We start from the raw sequence: 14,974 nt of genomic DNA, 5'->3' as shown, positions 1-14,974 counted from the left end.
AGGAAGATAGAAGAAAATCTGAAATGGACAATTAAGGAATAATCAGCCTATTGGAAAAGTTTCTCTCTCATCCTTCCATGGTTAACTGATTCCCTAAAGCATGAAGGTTTATATCCCTTGCAATTTATTTTATCCTATCTAATATAACTATGGATCTTCTCATTATCTGTATAAACATCGAATCCTTTTTTTGGAATCCTACTAATCTCTTTGACCTTTGCAGTTAGGTAATGTTACTGCTGAATTTCCGATAGAATTTTCCAAGTATTCCTTTTGCTATTAACATTGTTGTAATGTTAGTTAGTTACAAAGGCCATTGAAAAGTAAAAGGGTGCCACTGTAGACTCATTGACTTCAATGGAACTGCTCAGGTAAGGGTTGCTCTTGGAGGGGTGGGTTTGTAAGATAAGGTCTTATGTTATGGTTTACAAACATTTAATCATCTTTAGTGCTTGGTTATTCTTACACAAATCCACAAAGACAGGCAAATCACATGCAAAGCCATGGCAAAGCTTGTCTTTCAGATACAGGTTTGTGCTGTGCAAAAATAACTGACGACCTTTTACCAAACACTGAAGCAAAAGAAAAAAGAATCATGCAAGATGGCCTCAAGCTACATGGACATTCCCAGGCATGCATTTAAAAGAACACCACACACACCATACCATAGAAGGGGTAAAGAAGGCTAGCCAGTCACATTACAGAATACGCATCTTCTTCCTCTTCCTTATAGAGAATATAGATAAAATAGGCCGTCTGGCCTGCACCAAGCAGCTAGTGTACCATAAACAAAAACAATCAGGAAAACAAGTTAGATTGGATTGAGCAGATTAGTTCAGTATCATAATGGCAAAGGATTGAACTAGCTATCAAATAGCTGCTCCCTAGTCATTCCAAATTAGCACATAACACAATCTCTAATTTCCTCATGACAAGAATTGGAGCTGACCACAGAAAAGTAGCAATTTGGGCTTTTCCTTTAAATATCTGTATGTCTGGAAACAGAGGGACAGTCAGAAGTTTTTACCCTCTTACACTAAAATAAGGAAATTAAAATAGTGAGCAGCTGCTCCTATAGTTTAAATCATTCAGCCTTCAAAATCAATACAAATTCATTTACAATACAGCAGACCCACACAAAGGTTCCCGTCCACCAAAGCATTTAAGCACATGCTTAACTTTAAGCACATGCATCATTGCAGTGACATCAATGGACCTGCTTGAGGAATAAGCTGCTACACAATGTGAGAAAGGGGAGAAGAGGCTGGTTCTAATTTGTACAAGTCAGTCATTCACAACTTGCAGTCAGTAGCACAAATTAGCCAGGCTCTACTGTAACTGGGTTTTTGAAGCTGTACAATATTATTTTCTTTAAGACTATTGCTTTCTCTGTGGATGAACTACTCCCCAGAGAGAACAGTGGGACCCTAAACTGCCCAGGAGTTTTCTTTCAACCCGACACAACCTTTGGATTCTTTCTGCCATTTGAAAAATAAAAATTAAACCTCAATTACATTGTATTTAACATCAGGAAAATAATCTTCTAGTTAGTGGAAACTAACCAAGACTGAGATTAATGAAATCAAGTACTGGCTTAGTTGCAAGTTGTCTGCATAGACCCCATTTCTCCATCCCTCTGCTGGCCTATTTCATGCCACTTTCATGGCTGCACTGCTTACTACTGGTGAAGTAGGTCTAGAGGGCCTGATTCAAAGCCTGTCGAAGGACTCCCATTAACATCAATGGACTATACTGAGGGACCATAGTGCATGCACCATTAAAGTGGCAACCGTCCTTTGAAACGGGAACGACGGTTGATTCATAAAAAATACCACACCAGTGCATTTGGACTCAGCTTTGGCATCAAATGAGCATCAAGCTTGTTTCTACCACATGAAAGAACACTTAACAGACTAATGCTGTATTTAGGCATCTGGAAAGCAAGGCATGAAAAAAACCGTCATCAGCTGCAAAACAAATGCTTTGAGTGGACAGAGTGTAACCTTATAAAATGAATATTAACGCTTCATGGAATGCACAACCTTCCTTAACCATTTTTGAGACCTGCAGAATAAAAGAAATTTGCATATCTGTGATACAAGGCGGCAGCCCTGAATTTGGATGCGGGCACGAGCTGTGAGAGGTCAACAGCAGCAAAGCAGAAGCTGAGCGATGCTGTATTATACAAGGCAGTCAGCCTTTCTTTAGCCTCTGATGGGGATGAAACTGAAGGGTGAATAAATGCCCTATTGAGCTTGATTGTGCTTGGTATGTTTCCTTGTCTGTTGTTTGTTCTGATCAGTGTGAGCATTTGTTTGTTGATTGGGTTAGAAAAGCCATGGGGGTGCAGAGCACAGGGTAGCGGCTATCAAGCTGTGAAAGACCTTAGCCATGATGCGTGACAGATCAGAAGAGCTTGATTTGCTGTCCATTGCCATTTCTGGATAACAAGCTATTGGGAGGAGGGGGAGAAGTTTGAGATTGTGGTTGGACTGAATTGGAATAAGAGCTAGGTTATGACTTTCCCTTATAACTAGAGCCGTGCAAAATATTTGAAGCAAGAAATGAGAAACACGAGCACTTTACAGGGGTGTTTTTCCCCCAATACTTGCTTGCAGCAGAGTAAGAATGAGTTAAAGGAGAAAACGATGATTGTTTCCATTTGGGGGTTCATAATGGAGCGGTGGGAAGTGGCCGCCAGCACTAACAACCAGTGAGCATATGGAGCACTTAAGCTATGCATCTCACCGCAGTATGTAAGCAGAGCATGTGCTCAGTGCAGCGTGTGACCGAGTGCACAGGGCACATTCATTAAGACTTTGCCTGCACGTTTCCAACACTGGAAAAGGCGCCGGGTCACAAATCAGATCAGAAGGTCTGTAACTTTGCCGCTACTTGAATTTATTATTTTATTTCAGTCACACCTCTCACTGTGCATGTGCAGGGCCTAAGCCAGGAGAACATTAGGGGATCCTGGCAAGGAACCAGCCAGATTTGTTGCTGCTCCTGCTGCAGACGCTCTGCTACATGTGCAATTGCAAATACATTTCCTCATCTAAATGCTGACTGCTCTTTTACTCCCCCTGCTCCTGAGTTAAGCTCACCTCTTCTGATCTAGTCCCTGCTTGGCATAAACTCCAGTGTAAACACTTCAGGGCCCTCTTGCTTAATGAAAAAACGATGGCCCTTGATTTCTTGCTGTTCTCAATGGACACAGAACACAGCTTGCTCCGGCTTAACATGGCTATGCAAGGGAGTAAGGGGATGCCTTTGTGTGGGCTATCCACAGCATGGATTGAAGTGAGAGGGGGGAGTCAAGCTCCACAGCATGGCTACCTCTTTCTCTGCACAGTGAGTAGGAGGAGCAGGGGCTGGACAGAGCTTTGGCTCGAACACGGCGGTTCCTAACCTTTTCGAGTGTGCGGACCCCTTTGCAACCTCCAAACCTTTCACGGACCACCACCTGCTACTTGTTTTATTTGAAATTGTGCATTTCCTTGATGAGGATGGTATTTTTCTTTTCCACAGATCCCCTGTAGGAGCCTCACGGACCACCAGGGCTCTGCGGCCCTCAGGTTGGGAACCGCTGCTCTAACGCCTGCCGGTGTAGCTGGGCCAGCATGCCAAGTACAGTCCTGATGCAGTTTCATTCCTTCTGGAAGCAGAGAGGAGACTGACTGTGACTCTTTGAATCAGCCTCTTTCCCAGGCTGCTTCTGGTATGGGGCAGCAGAACATGAAGTGACAAACTAGCTGGAAATCAAGTAATCCTCTCAACGGGCATGAGGACTAGGGGTCAGACCCCTGGCTACCTATGAATGAACATTGCTGGGTCAGCTTGGACAGAAGAAACTTGGGGCAGAGAGAAGAGAGATGGAAGAGTCAGCAGCAATAGTGTAACCTATTTCACTGTCTTTCCTCACCTACAATAGAAAAGAAAAAAAAAAATCAAAGACAGCCACTACTCCACTTCTGGTGAGAGTTCTGTGAGTGCAAACCAGAACTTCAATATTCTGCAGAAAAATGAATTTTCAGTGACATGAAACTGCCTGACACAATAACGGTGACAATTTGAAAGCAAAGCACTGTGAATGCCACCCCAGCTCGACTTTTGCACAGGTCTAGATATAGCCTAGGACGCAGTTTGCCTTAGGATAAGGGAGAGAGCAGTTGAATGGTACTGAGTTTTTTTTCTCCAGTGCACAGCAGGAAGGGAAGCACCCCTTAAAGCTGGAAATGAGTGGATGAATTATGTAGCTATAAAAAGGAAGAAACGAGCACGCAGATGGTCATACCGGAACAGATCCCAAATGCACTCCTATGTAAACAGGGTTAATTCCTAAAAAGGAAAGTAAATCCAAAACACAGGAGCATTACTAGAATGCTGTATTCCCAGGAAACAATATACAAAAGTGCAGCAACAACATGTTCAGTCCAACTAATACCCTGATGAGCCCAAAGAGATCATAAAGAAGGTACACAGACAAGAGAAAAGTCTCAAAAGCACCAAAGTCAAAGTTCCATTTTCAAAAGTGACCTAGGGCATGTCTACGCTGCAGTTAAAAACCCACGGCTGGCCCATGCCAGCTGACTGGTGCGTGCATGGCTCGAGCTAAGGGACTGTTTCTTTGCAGTGTAGACATTCAGGCTTGGGTTCTAGACTGGGCTCTAGAACCCTGCAGGGTGAAACAGTCCCTTAGCCTGAGCCTCGTGAACCCAAATCAGTTGACCCAGGCCAGCTGCGGGTTTTAAATTGCAGTGTAGACATACGCTTAAGCTCTTGAGGCTAAGTTCCATTGAGTTTCAATGAGAATTAGCCTCTTAAGTAGCTAAGGTCAAGATTTTCAGATGTGACTAGTGACTTTGGGTGTTGCATAACCACCATCTAATCAAACCCCTTTAATGTTTGAGCACCCTAATACTGACGCTTGCAAAATCACTAGTCACTTCTGATCCTCTTGGCCTATGCCCAGAGATTGCAGGATCTTTGTTATGGGAGATGGCTTCAGAGCCAGAACAACGTAGCTTGATTTTCAGATTAGGCTAAATTTGCAGCTCTGGATATTAGGGAAAGAAATCATATACATTTTAAACTGAGCAAATATGCTATGTCATTTGTACAGGAACCAGTTTTCTGACTATGACCCCAATTTAGATAGCATCACTTACATTTACCTTGACGTAGTGCAAAACCGATGAGCTAAAACGGGGCTAAAAAAGCTGCTGATATTGATTAAGGCAGAAATGTTAACAAATCAAGACCATCAGTGATAGAAGAAATTTGAAATTAGAACAAACTAGAAACAGACACAAAGTTTCTTTGTTGCTGGCCAGTAACTTGAAAATGCTGAGTACATGACCACTCAGAGCAGAGGGAGTACAGGAGCTAATCAAGAGTACAGAGACTTTCATGTTCACACACAGAGAGAAATCTTTGTAGTATAAGTGGGTAATGTCTGCCTGCCAATCAGAGTGAAGAAATCTGCATACTGTAAAATGATGGAAATATAATTGTAAATGATTATGCAAAATCAGATATGTATACCAATGAGAGGGCAGGAGACGGCATAAGTGAGAAAAACAACAGCTGTGCATCCATAAATGTGCAAAACCCCTGAACTCTGATTGACTGAGTCAATTCCATGTCAATCCCATTTTTCATAACACATATTTATGGAGAGAGAGAGTAATATGGGAGCTCTATGCAAATAAGTGATAAAAAAGAGAGACAAAGAAGGGGTAAGGCTCAGTCAAAGTAACCATAACTGTATTATAAAAAGTAATGGGCTTTAGATTGAAAGGAACAAGTTTCACTTAGGGAGAAAGAAAAGCTCCCTGTAAAAGCAATCTGACAGTGGAACGGCTGCCATGAGAGGGCATTGAGGCTCCATCAGTGGAAATATTCAAAAACTGAATGCACTTTTAGGTGACGCTGACACTAAACAAGGGAGAGCAGCATAAAATAGAATATGTTGGCGAGTAAAATCAAATGCCATAATGCAAGCCTGTTATGTTGGTGCTACAACTAGCAGAGGGGAGAGAGAAAGAGAGTGTGTCTGTCTCGGTCTGTCTGTCTAACAGCTTATCTACATACGGAGTTATTCAGGAAGAATTGTTCCTGAATGCAGTAGCTCCATGTGTAGACAAGTCCTAAGAAAGACTCCGTTGTCCAGCCTATAGCATAATGATAAGGACCTATGTTCTTCTCAGACATATAGAGATCTGACATGAAGGAGCAGCAAAGCCCACCTATCTGTGGATCTTTGTTACCCTACCGCTATTTATTACTATGGGATTTTGCTGGTTTGGGGCCCGAAACAATCTGGGGAGAGGGACTCATGTGGATTCAGCGTAGTAGAAAACGTCCCAGCCCTTGTCCTGGAAAGACCTGTTGCGATGCCGACATGCAAGGAGAAAGAAATGAAGTTGCTGTGAGAATCCAGCCTCTTGACTTTTATACAAGTGAAGTCTCACCCTCTGCGGTGCACAGTATTGTATACAGTGATGTTCCCTAAAAGGAAAATGGGGATTTGCATACAATTATTTCACAATGAGCTGGCACTGCATCGTCCCACCTGCTGCCTCTAAACTCTCCCAAGCCAGAGGATTAGCTCCAGTATCTACTTTTCTCCCCAGCTCTATCCCTTCTGCTGTGAGAGCCACAAGCTTGACTTTTACAAGATGCCCCTCTCTAAGAACTGCACTGGCATACCTTTGAAGATGTACATTCTCTTAGCTGGAGGCAGGAGCTGGCTAGATTGACGCTCTCCACTCATTACAACTGTGATTACACCCATCCGCCCCAACCGTGAAAAGCAAATGGCCAGTGGACTGTGTGAAGGACTAGTTGGAGTAGGTAACTTCTGATGAAGCACTCATAACCTACCTGATAATTGCTGAATTTAACCATGTAATCCATTTACGTGGCAAGTGGAGGAAAATTTCACTTTGGGCCAAAATAATCCCACAGTCCTTCGTTAGGGAAAATGGCCATAAAAATCAAGCCCTGCTCATCATGCCTTTGGCACTTTTAGCATTGGAAGGATTTTAGACCCCCAGTGTCCTGACTAAATTCCAACCTGGGTAATTGCATTCTGCCAACTGAAAATTCCCAATCGTTGCTTTTACTTGACAATACAATCTTCCGTGCTTATCTTTAAGCATAGTGTGTTATGTTGGGACTGTTAGCTCCTGGTTGCAAAATTCCACCTCAGAGGCGGTTACAATTTGGTGCTGAGTGAAACAATGGCTACCTGGATATACCGATGTTTGCAATTTTGTATGGTGCTTTGAAGCTTGTGACTTAGGGGACAATGAATCCTTTCTTTGATTTTAGGGAGGAGGGGACGATCGCAACAAGCCAACATTACTAGTAAGCAATCAATGTGTACTAGGCAACTCCACATGATGCTTTGGAACCCACCTGTTTTCTCAGCTTGTACTTGTAAAAATACCCTCAGATAAACTAGTGCACAGTTCGGTCTATTAAAAAGGCCTATTTGAGGTTGTTTTTGCAAGTTTCCAGAATCGAGTTTTTCATTATGAATTAATAAACTAAGAATTGTAATACTGAGCAATTTCATCAAACTATATCAAATTACTTCATAAACACAAATTAAATAAAGCCCAGTCAGGTCACTATTCACTTTACAGATTTGTAAACTAAGGTAATGACAGGCAAAGAGATTTGCCTACGCCCATACAGTGAGACAGTGGCAGAGTTGGCACTAGATTCTAAGGCTAAGATTTCCAGAAATGGCTACCTAGAGTTAGTCTCCTAAGTCCTTATCTCAGTGCCTAAATATCTTGCTTGATTATCAAAGGTGCCGAGCACCCAGAAGTTCCCAAAGAGTTCATGGAGGAGGCATTGGGTGTTCAGCACTTTTGAAAAATCAGGCAAGATCCTTAGACCGTGGAAAATGGATGCAGGGGCCTAACTGGAGGCATTTTTAAAAGTCTTGCCCAGGAGTTTTGACTCAGAGTTCCCTTCCTTCACCACTCCCTCTTTTCATACAGTTCTTCTGCATTTACTGCACCAAAGCATCAGAAAGAACTCCTTTAAAGGCGTGATGACAAATCTATTCAATTTAGATGTGGGGGAAGATAATGAAGCAGCACTAGACTCCAATACAAGAAAAAACATTTCACACCATTTGTTACCAAACTCACGGTTTCAGATTTATTTCTACAAGTAGAAAGTGGGATGATTTGAGAGAGAGAGCTAAAAATATCACAGAGCGAGGCGATAAAGTGCAAATAAAATGCTTTTTTTTTTTTTTTAGCATCTGTTTGAAGTGTTTGTCTTTCATTGAATTACATGTTTATATGATTATATTGACATCTCCCATCCTCCAAAACGGAATTTCAGGTTTAAAACTGTGAGCCATTCTCTCCATCACACAGTATATCAGTGTCTGAGCAGTGTTTGTGAAACGCTTAGAAAACACAAGATGTGCAACTTTCTGATGGTTTGGATTATGATACACCTTGCTCTGTAAGGTCTCACTCCCTGACATGACAGGATTTGACCTCAGACGAACAACTAAACAGAACAGTGAATTCAATAAACCGCATTAATGGAACGTTACATTACAGATTTCAAACTCTCAGTAGTCGGGCAACAAGATTTACGGTTCCTATGGCAACCTAAACTCTCATCTGTGCATGTATTGTGTGCATTATGCTTATCTTTTCTTATAAGATTGAACACCACTGAGCAATGGGACCTACTACTAGGGAAACATAATGTGTTAATAATGTACCAGTTTTACCCAGTGTAGTAATTAGATAAGATTACTTCAGGATAGGCAGTATTTCCTCACATTTCCCTATACTTATGATAGGAATGATCTTGAATACTGCAATTTACAGACCACCAAGATCATCTAGTCTGACCTCCTTTACATCACAGGCCACAGAACCCCACCCAGGTAATAAACACATAACCTCTTCCTGAAGGCCTCAAATCTTCAAGTTACAGAGACTCCACCACTCACTCTAGTTCATACCAGCAAATGACCTATGCCCCAAGCTGCAGAGGAAGGTGGAAAATCCCCAAGCGCTCTGCCATTCTGATCTGGGGAAAAATTTCTTCCCAACCCCAAACATGGTAATCAGTTAGTTCCTGAGCACATGGGTGAGACCCACTAGCCAGAAGCCTGGGAAAGAATTCTCTGCAGTAACTTCCCCCCTGTAGAACTCTTCCCCATCTAGTGTCTAATCTGGAGATATTTGCTAATAGCAGTTGTGGATGGGCCATATACCAGTGTAGGCAATCTCATCATACCATCCCCTGCATAAATGTGTCAAGATCAGTCTTGAAACAAGTTAGGTCTTTCCCCCCCACTAATCCCCTCGGCAGGCTGTTCCAGAACTTCATTCCCCTGATGGATAGAAACCTTCATCTAATGTCAAGCCTAAACTTATTGATGGCCAGTTTATAACCCTTTGTTCTTGTACCAACATTGGCCCCTTTACCTTAAATAACTGCTCTCTACAAATACATCAGCGGGATAAATATCAGGGAGGGAGAGAAATCATATCTCCCCTCCTTCGTTTTGTTAGGCTAAAGAAGCCAAGCACCTTAAGGCTACTTTCATATGGTAGGTTCTCCATTCCTCTGATCAGCCTAGTAGCTCTTCTCCGCAGGGGTTCCAGTTTGAATGAATCTTTCTTAAACATGGGAGACCACAAAAGGCACACAGTATTCCAGATTTCCAGCTAGGGCCCGCCTCAAAGCCTACTGCAGTCACTAAGAGACTTCCTATTCACTCCAGTGGGCTTTGGATCAAGCCAGTACTGAGGCCAGCAAATAGTCATTTAGTCAAGTATTGCAGCTGGTTAAATTTTTAAGGCTCACCCTGTAAAGATGGTGTAGCTGATAAGCTTTTTTTAACCCTTTCACCAATAGGTAAGTTCATACCATTTTGAGCAGGTGTTTTCTGTACTAAATATGTTGAAAACAGATAAGGTCACTAGTATCTTAGCCTGCCAGTAAAAAGTCAAGGAGAGCTTTTTAGCTATGCCCAATCTACGTATCTTATGAATGCAGGCCAGTATTGCAATGTGTGATTGTGTACTGAAATGTCCTATTTCATTGCATCTATGCCAGAGGTAGAGATAAACTTGCCACAGGAAGATGAACTCTACATTTCTTGGTTTATATAGGTTTAAAATCTCAGGTTTAATATTGAATTAATATATATGAGTGTGTGTGTGTGTGCGTGCATGTTTATTTGGTGTTAAGGGAATATTACTGCTCTGCAACTGATTTTCATAATCTTTTCTCCCATTCTACCACGCAACAGCAATGACTGACAGCAGCATGACTCCACCCACACTACAGAGAAACAAGGAGGCAAAAGAATTGAGTCAGAGCTAACATCAAAGTGTCAGCGAGAGATATCCAAAGCTGTTTGACAATGTCCAGGTAGTGCACTTTCCAAGGGGAAGGAGTACAGCCGGATGCAGGAAGGTACTAGAGAAAACCACAGCAGACAGAAATACTGGTAAGCAGTTTTCCTTTGTCAACAGTCACTTCCCTCCCATTCTGCCCAGCAAACATCAGTGAATGACAGATGTAGGAAGCAGTGAATCATGGGGAGTGTGTGTGTGTGTGTGTGAGGTGGGGGCGTTCTGTGTCAGAAGGTTGCTTGAATCACTTTCTGACTTACAGTAGCAAACAGGTCCAACGGAGTGCGCCAAACAGAGTGTGTGGAGGTGACCAAGTAGGAACAATAGTAAGAAAATATGGCCAAAAGACTGGACATGAGAAAACTCAAAAGGTTAGTTGGTGTTGAGGAAGCCAAAGGGATTGTAGTTCCACTGGCCTGGAATTAGTGAACATTCTCTTTTCCCCTGTAGATAGCGGATTTCTCTCTCCCCTTTTGGTAAACCTCTCAAAGTGAGTGGAGATAGTTCTCCACCCAGAAAAGGCTCGAACGGGTGCTGACCTGTCTGTTCACAGCTCTGCTCTCTAGATTAGAAAATGATGCAGGGTTCCCAAGCTGGCTGGGCTAGGTGAAATGCTTGGCGATCTGGGAGGATCACGATTGGCATTTCAACATGGCCAATATTTATTTTTTGGTCAGGGAAGAAAGTGCCCACCTGCATCTTTTTGAACAGACTTGACTTCCTACAGATGCACGCGTCATGCACTTTTCCAGACCACCCCACATTGATGTCGGCGAAGCATCCCCTGTGATCCACAAGGGCCTGTAACACCATTGAGAAGTATCCCTTTAGATTTATGTACTCTGTGGCAAGGTGGTCCGGCGCTAAGATAGGGATGTGTGTGCCATCTATTGCCCCTCCACAGTTTGGGAACACCATTGCAGAAAAGCCTTCCACTATATCCTCCACGTTTCCCAAAGTCACTACCCTTCTTAGCAGAATTCAATGGACCGGCATACTTGAATCACAGCTGCTCCCATGGTGGATTTACAGACTCTGAATTGATTCCCAACTAATCGATAGCAGTCTGGTGTTGCTAGCTTCCATAGGGCGATGGCCACTCTCTTCTCCACTGTCAGAGCTGGTCTCAAATGAGTATTCATGCGTTTCAGGGGTGGGGACAGCTATCAAAGTTCAAAGAAAGTGACCTTTCATATTCAAAAGTTCTGCAGCCACTGCTCATCATCCCACACCTTCATAACGATGTGATCCCACCAGTCACTGCTTGTTTCCCCAGTGCTCCACCAACTGCAGATGGTGTGTGACAGCCTGCAGCAAATGGAAATTATTTTGATCTATGGCTTGTAACAAGGCGGCCTCTGTAACATCACGATTTTCAGCGGTGCGGCTCCTGTCTCGCCCCTAAAAATACTGCAGAATAAGCCATGAGGTGTTAGTGATGCTCACAATAATAGCGCAGAGCTGAGCGGGCTCCATTCCTCTCAGGCAATGGTGTGCGTGTGGCAGAGTGTGAAAGGTTTGAAAAAATGGCATGAAAAGGAGATTGTCTGTTTGGACTGGGAGACGAAGGGAGGGGGGAATACGTTGCATCATGCCAATATCATTATTAAAATTAGTAAGAACCTAAAATCAGGCAACACAACCTAGTGTGAAAAGAGTCAGCTGCAGGGAAGGAAATGGGGTGCAGGCCTGAGGAAAAGGGCTCCAGATTTCCAAGTGGGGCCTAGATAAAGCCCTGTAAATCCTGCCTGAGAAGACTGGTCCCCAAAGGAATGAAAGTGGCAGGCGGGCCTGTTTTCCCTCAAAAAGTTACAGCAGTGGATGAGGCAGAAGCTTTCCCTTTGTGTGCAGAGGGGAATGATGCAAGCCACACTGGTATAGGCAGCACCAGTGGGAAACACCACCAGAAGGAAAGGAGCTGCTGAAAGCATTCTGGAGAAGGGGCTGAGGCTGAGAAAGCCCAAAGAACTTTTACAGAAAGAGATGTGCCCATGACAGCAGCGCTTTCCTGACTCACTGGGAGCCAGGAAGCATCAAGGAGCTGCACCATCATTTTCTTTCTTGTCATTTCCCTATTTGGCGTCGGCGACTTCTATAGCCTTCTTCCAAAACTCATGATCATCTGCCAGGCTGTCATACAGATTGGTCTCTCCGAGGTCCACTGATATCCAGTCTGTGTACCAAGTCTTTGGTCTTCCTCTTGGTCATTTTCCATCCACAGTCTTCACAAGTGCCATCCGATTGATAGAGCTCTCTTGTCTCTGCTGGATATGCCCACAGCCACCTAGTGTAGACTCCCTTGACTTGCCTTCAGGTGGAGCAAACTGCATTAGGCCCCTTAGAACCTCTTTACGTTTCCTGTCACAGAGTGTCCAACCATTTGACCATCTCAACATCTTCATTTCTGTGGTGGAGAGCAGTCTAATTTCCTTTATTGTGGCTGGCTGGTTCTGTACATTAAGATGGGTCAAATGAAAATTTTATACACTTCACCTTTAAATTTTATAGGCATCTTTTTGTCAGAGAACTGGGTTCAGCGTCCACATTTGCACCACCCAGCTTTACTACGATGCTGGGCATCACTCAGGAAGGCACCAGCATCAGCAACCATTGATCTTAGGTATTTACATTTTTTCCCTTTTCTAAGCTCTCTGCCTGTGATATCCTTTATGATAAGTCCTCCACCCTCAGTTATCCTAGCCTCACCTTACTAATGTTCACTGTAAGCCCAGCCTGCTCAAAACTAAGTTGCCACCACTCAAAGTTGATTGGCAGGATCTCACAGTCTTCCACTGATGACTTACTGAATATGCGAACAGCATGTTCCAAGGTGGCTCCCTTTGGATATTCTCACTTATCACATCCATGACAATTGCAAACAAAAAAGGGGCTGAACACTGACCCCTGATTCAGGCCAACGTGTACTGGAAATTCTCTCTTGTAGCTCCATTTAGTATGGGCTGTGATAATCATTCCATCGTACGTACCCTGGATAAGACAGACATATCTTTCTGGCATTCCTCTCCATTGCAAACTGCACTAAACTAGTTCGATTGGTACATGATCATTTCCAGGTCCACAAAAAACATACCCATCTCTTTTCTGTGAACTTCCCCATGAGGATTCATAGCGCAAATATGGCATCAAATCATGCTCCTTGCTGGCATGAATCCATACTGACCCTTCCAAATTTCAGCCATTCAGTGCAGATGCTTTTCAATAAACTTCTCCCACACTTTCAGAGCATTAAAAAACTTCTCCCACACTTTCTGCTTAACTGGGTGATAATTAGCACACAGTGTACTATATCCTTTATATTTAAAAATAGGCACCACAGGGCTTTTACACCATTCATATGGAATTTTATTTTTAAGACTATAATCAAACAAACTTGTAAGACACTTAATGCCTTTCATTCCCAATGACCTCACTGCACCCACTGGTACTTCATCTGGTCCAGGTGCTTTTTCTTTTTTCTAAGTGCCTCTGCATCCCCTGCCTTGTGTATGTAATCTATCATGCTCTGGTTTGGCTTACATAATTCCTCCCTTGGGTTCATCTGATTCATCACTCTTTCAAAATAATCATGCCAAACTTTGCTGATTGATTCAATATTCGTTGGCAATGAGCAAACTCATTCACATCCCTTGACATTTTCTCTCTCTCTTGCCTTGGCAAGTCTATAGATGGTCTTCCCTCCTTCATGTCCCCCTAGATTGTCACAGGCCATATTTTAGCTGTTGCAACACTTCTTTTGGCCTCCTTTTTTGCTTCTATATATGCCAGTTTATCACTACTCGAACCAGTACCTGCCATTTTTTGACGATTACCTTTTATTCTTCATTGGATTCTTTAACTTGAGGATTCCACCACCAAGTCTCACTTCTTATCCTTTCTTGGCACGGTTTCATCACTCCTTGGACTACATGTGCTGTTTCCAGCAAAGATGACTTGAGTTTGGAACAGCTGTTCTCCACACATCACTGTGTGTAGTCAAGAAGTCTACACATTACTCCTTGTCTGAAGTTTTTTTTTTAATTCCCATATTTAAATTTCCACCACCTAGTCCTTTCTGGTGCCCAGGGGTTCAGGTGCTTCCAAGGTGTCTGCATTCTGAAGGCCAGAAGGAGAAGTCAGTGCTGTCTCAGATTGCACTCACAGGGTATTACCTTACAATTAATTATTCATGATCTCTTATTAAAGGGAAACAGATTTCAGTCTTGGCATAAATTATTATATGGATTTCCCTCTTTTGAAAGTGTGTGTTTATGATTTCCAGACAAGTCAGTAGGACTGTCTCCCGCTCAGTTTCTGGTTCCAATGCCTTGGTCTCCATGGACTGTTTCATATCCAGCCTTCACAGTTATATCTGCTCTGTATGCATTTAGATCTGTTCCGATGATTCTCTTCTCATTGGACGGTATGTTTCCAATAAGGCACAACAACTCATCAAAAAACTCCTCTTTATTCTTTTAATCCTCTCCTAACTGTGATGCATACCCACTTACTATATGGATGTTACCTCTTCCCAGCACATTTTAACACACCAGTTAGTCCAAAAC

The 14,974-nt window shown here is 42.9% G+C and overlaps 1 protein-coding gene across 3 annotated transcripts in view; it reads right to left on the bottom strand.

Moving 5' to 3' along the window:
- Positions 1–14,974, bottom strand: part of TSPAN11 (tetraspanin 11) — a 113,996-nt gene that overhangs the window by 12,271 nt on the left and 86,751 nt on the right. For 2 of the 3 annotated variants that reach the window (XR_010916787.1, XM_067531037.1), the window contains exon 8: positions 666–774. The exons of the other annotated variant lie outside the window; for it this stretch is intronic. Coding sequence is in view for 1 of the 2 variants with exons in the window: in XM_067531037.1 (XP_067387138.1) it covers positions 694–774 (81 nt within the window). In the remaining variant the exon portion in view is untranslated. The remainder of the gene's footprint in view (positions 1–665; positions 775–14,974) is intronic. 3 annotated transcript variants of the gene reach the window in all.

Source organism: Emydura macquarii, unplaced genomic scaffold (assembly GCF_026122565.2).
Source record: "Emydura macquarii macquarii isolate MOO-44397 ecotype Brisbane River unplaced genomic scaffold, CSIRO-AGI_Emac_v2 contig_3122, whole genome shotgun sequence".
Taxonomy (NCBI): Eukaryota; Metazoa; Chordata; order Testudines; family Chelidae; genus Emydura; species Emydura macquarii.
This window is presented reverse-complemented; position numbering and strand designations above follow the sequence as displayed.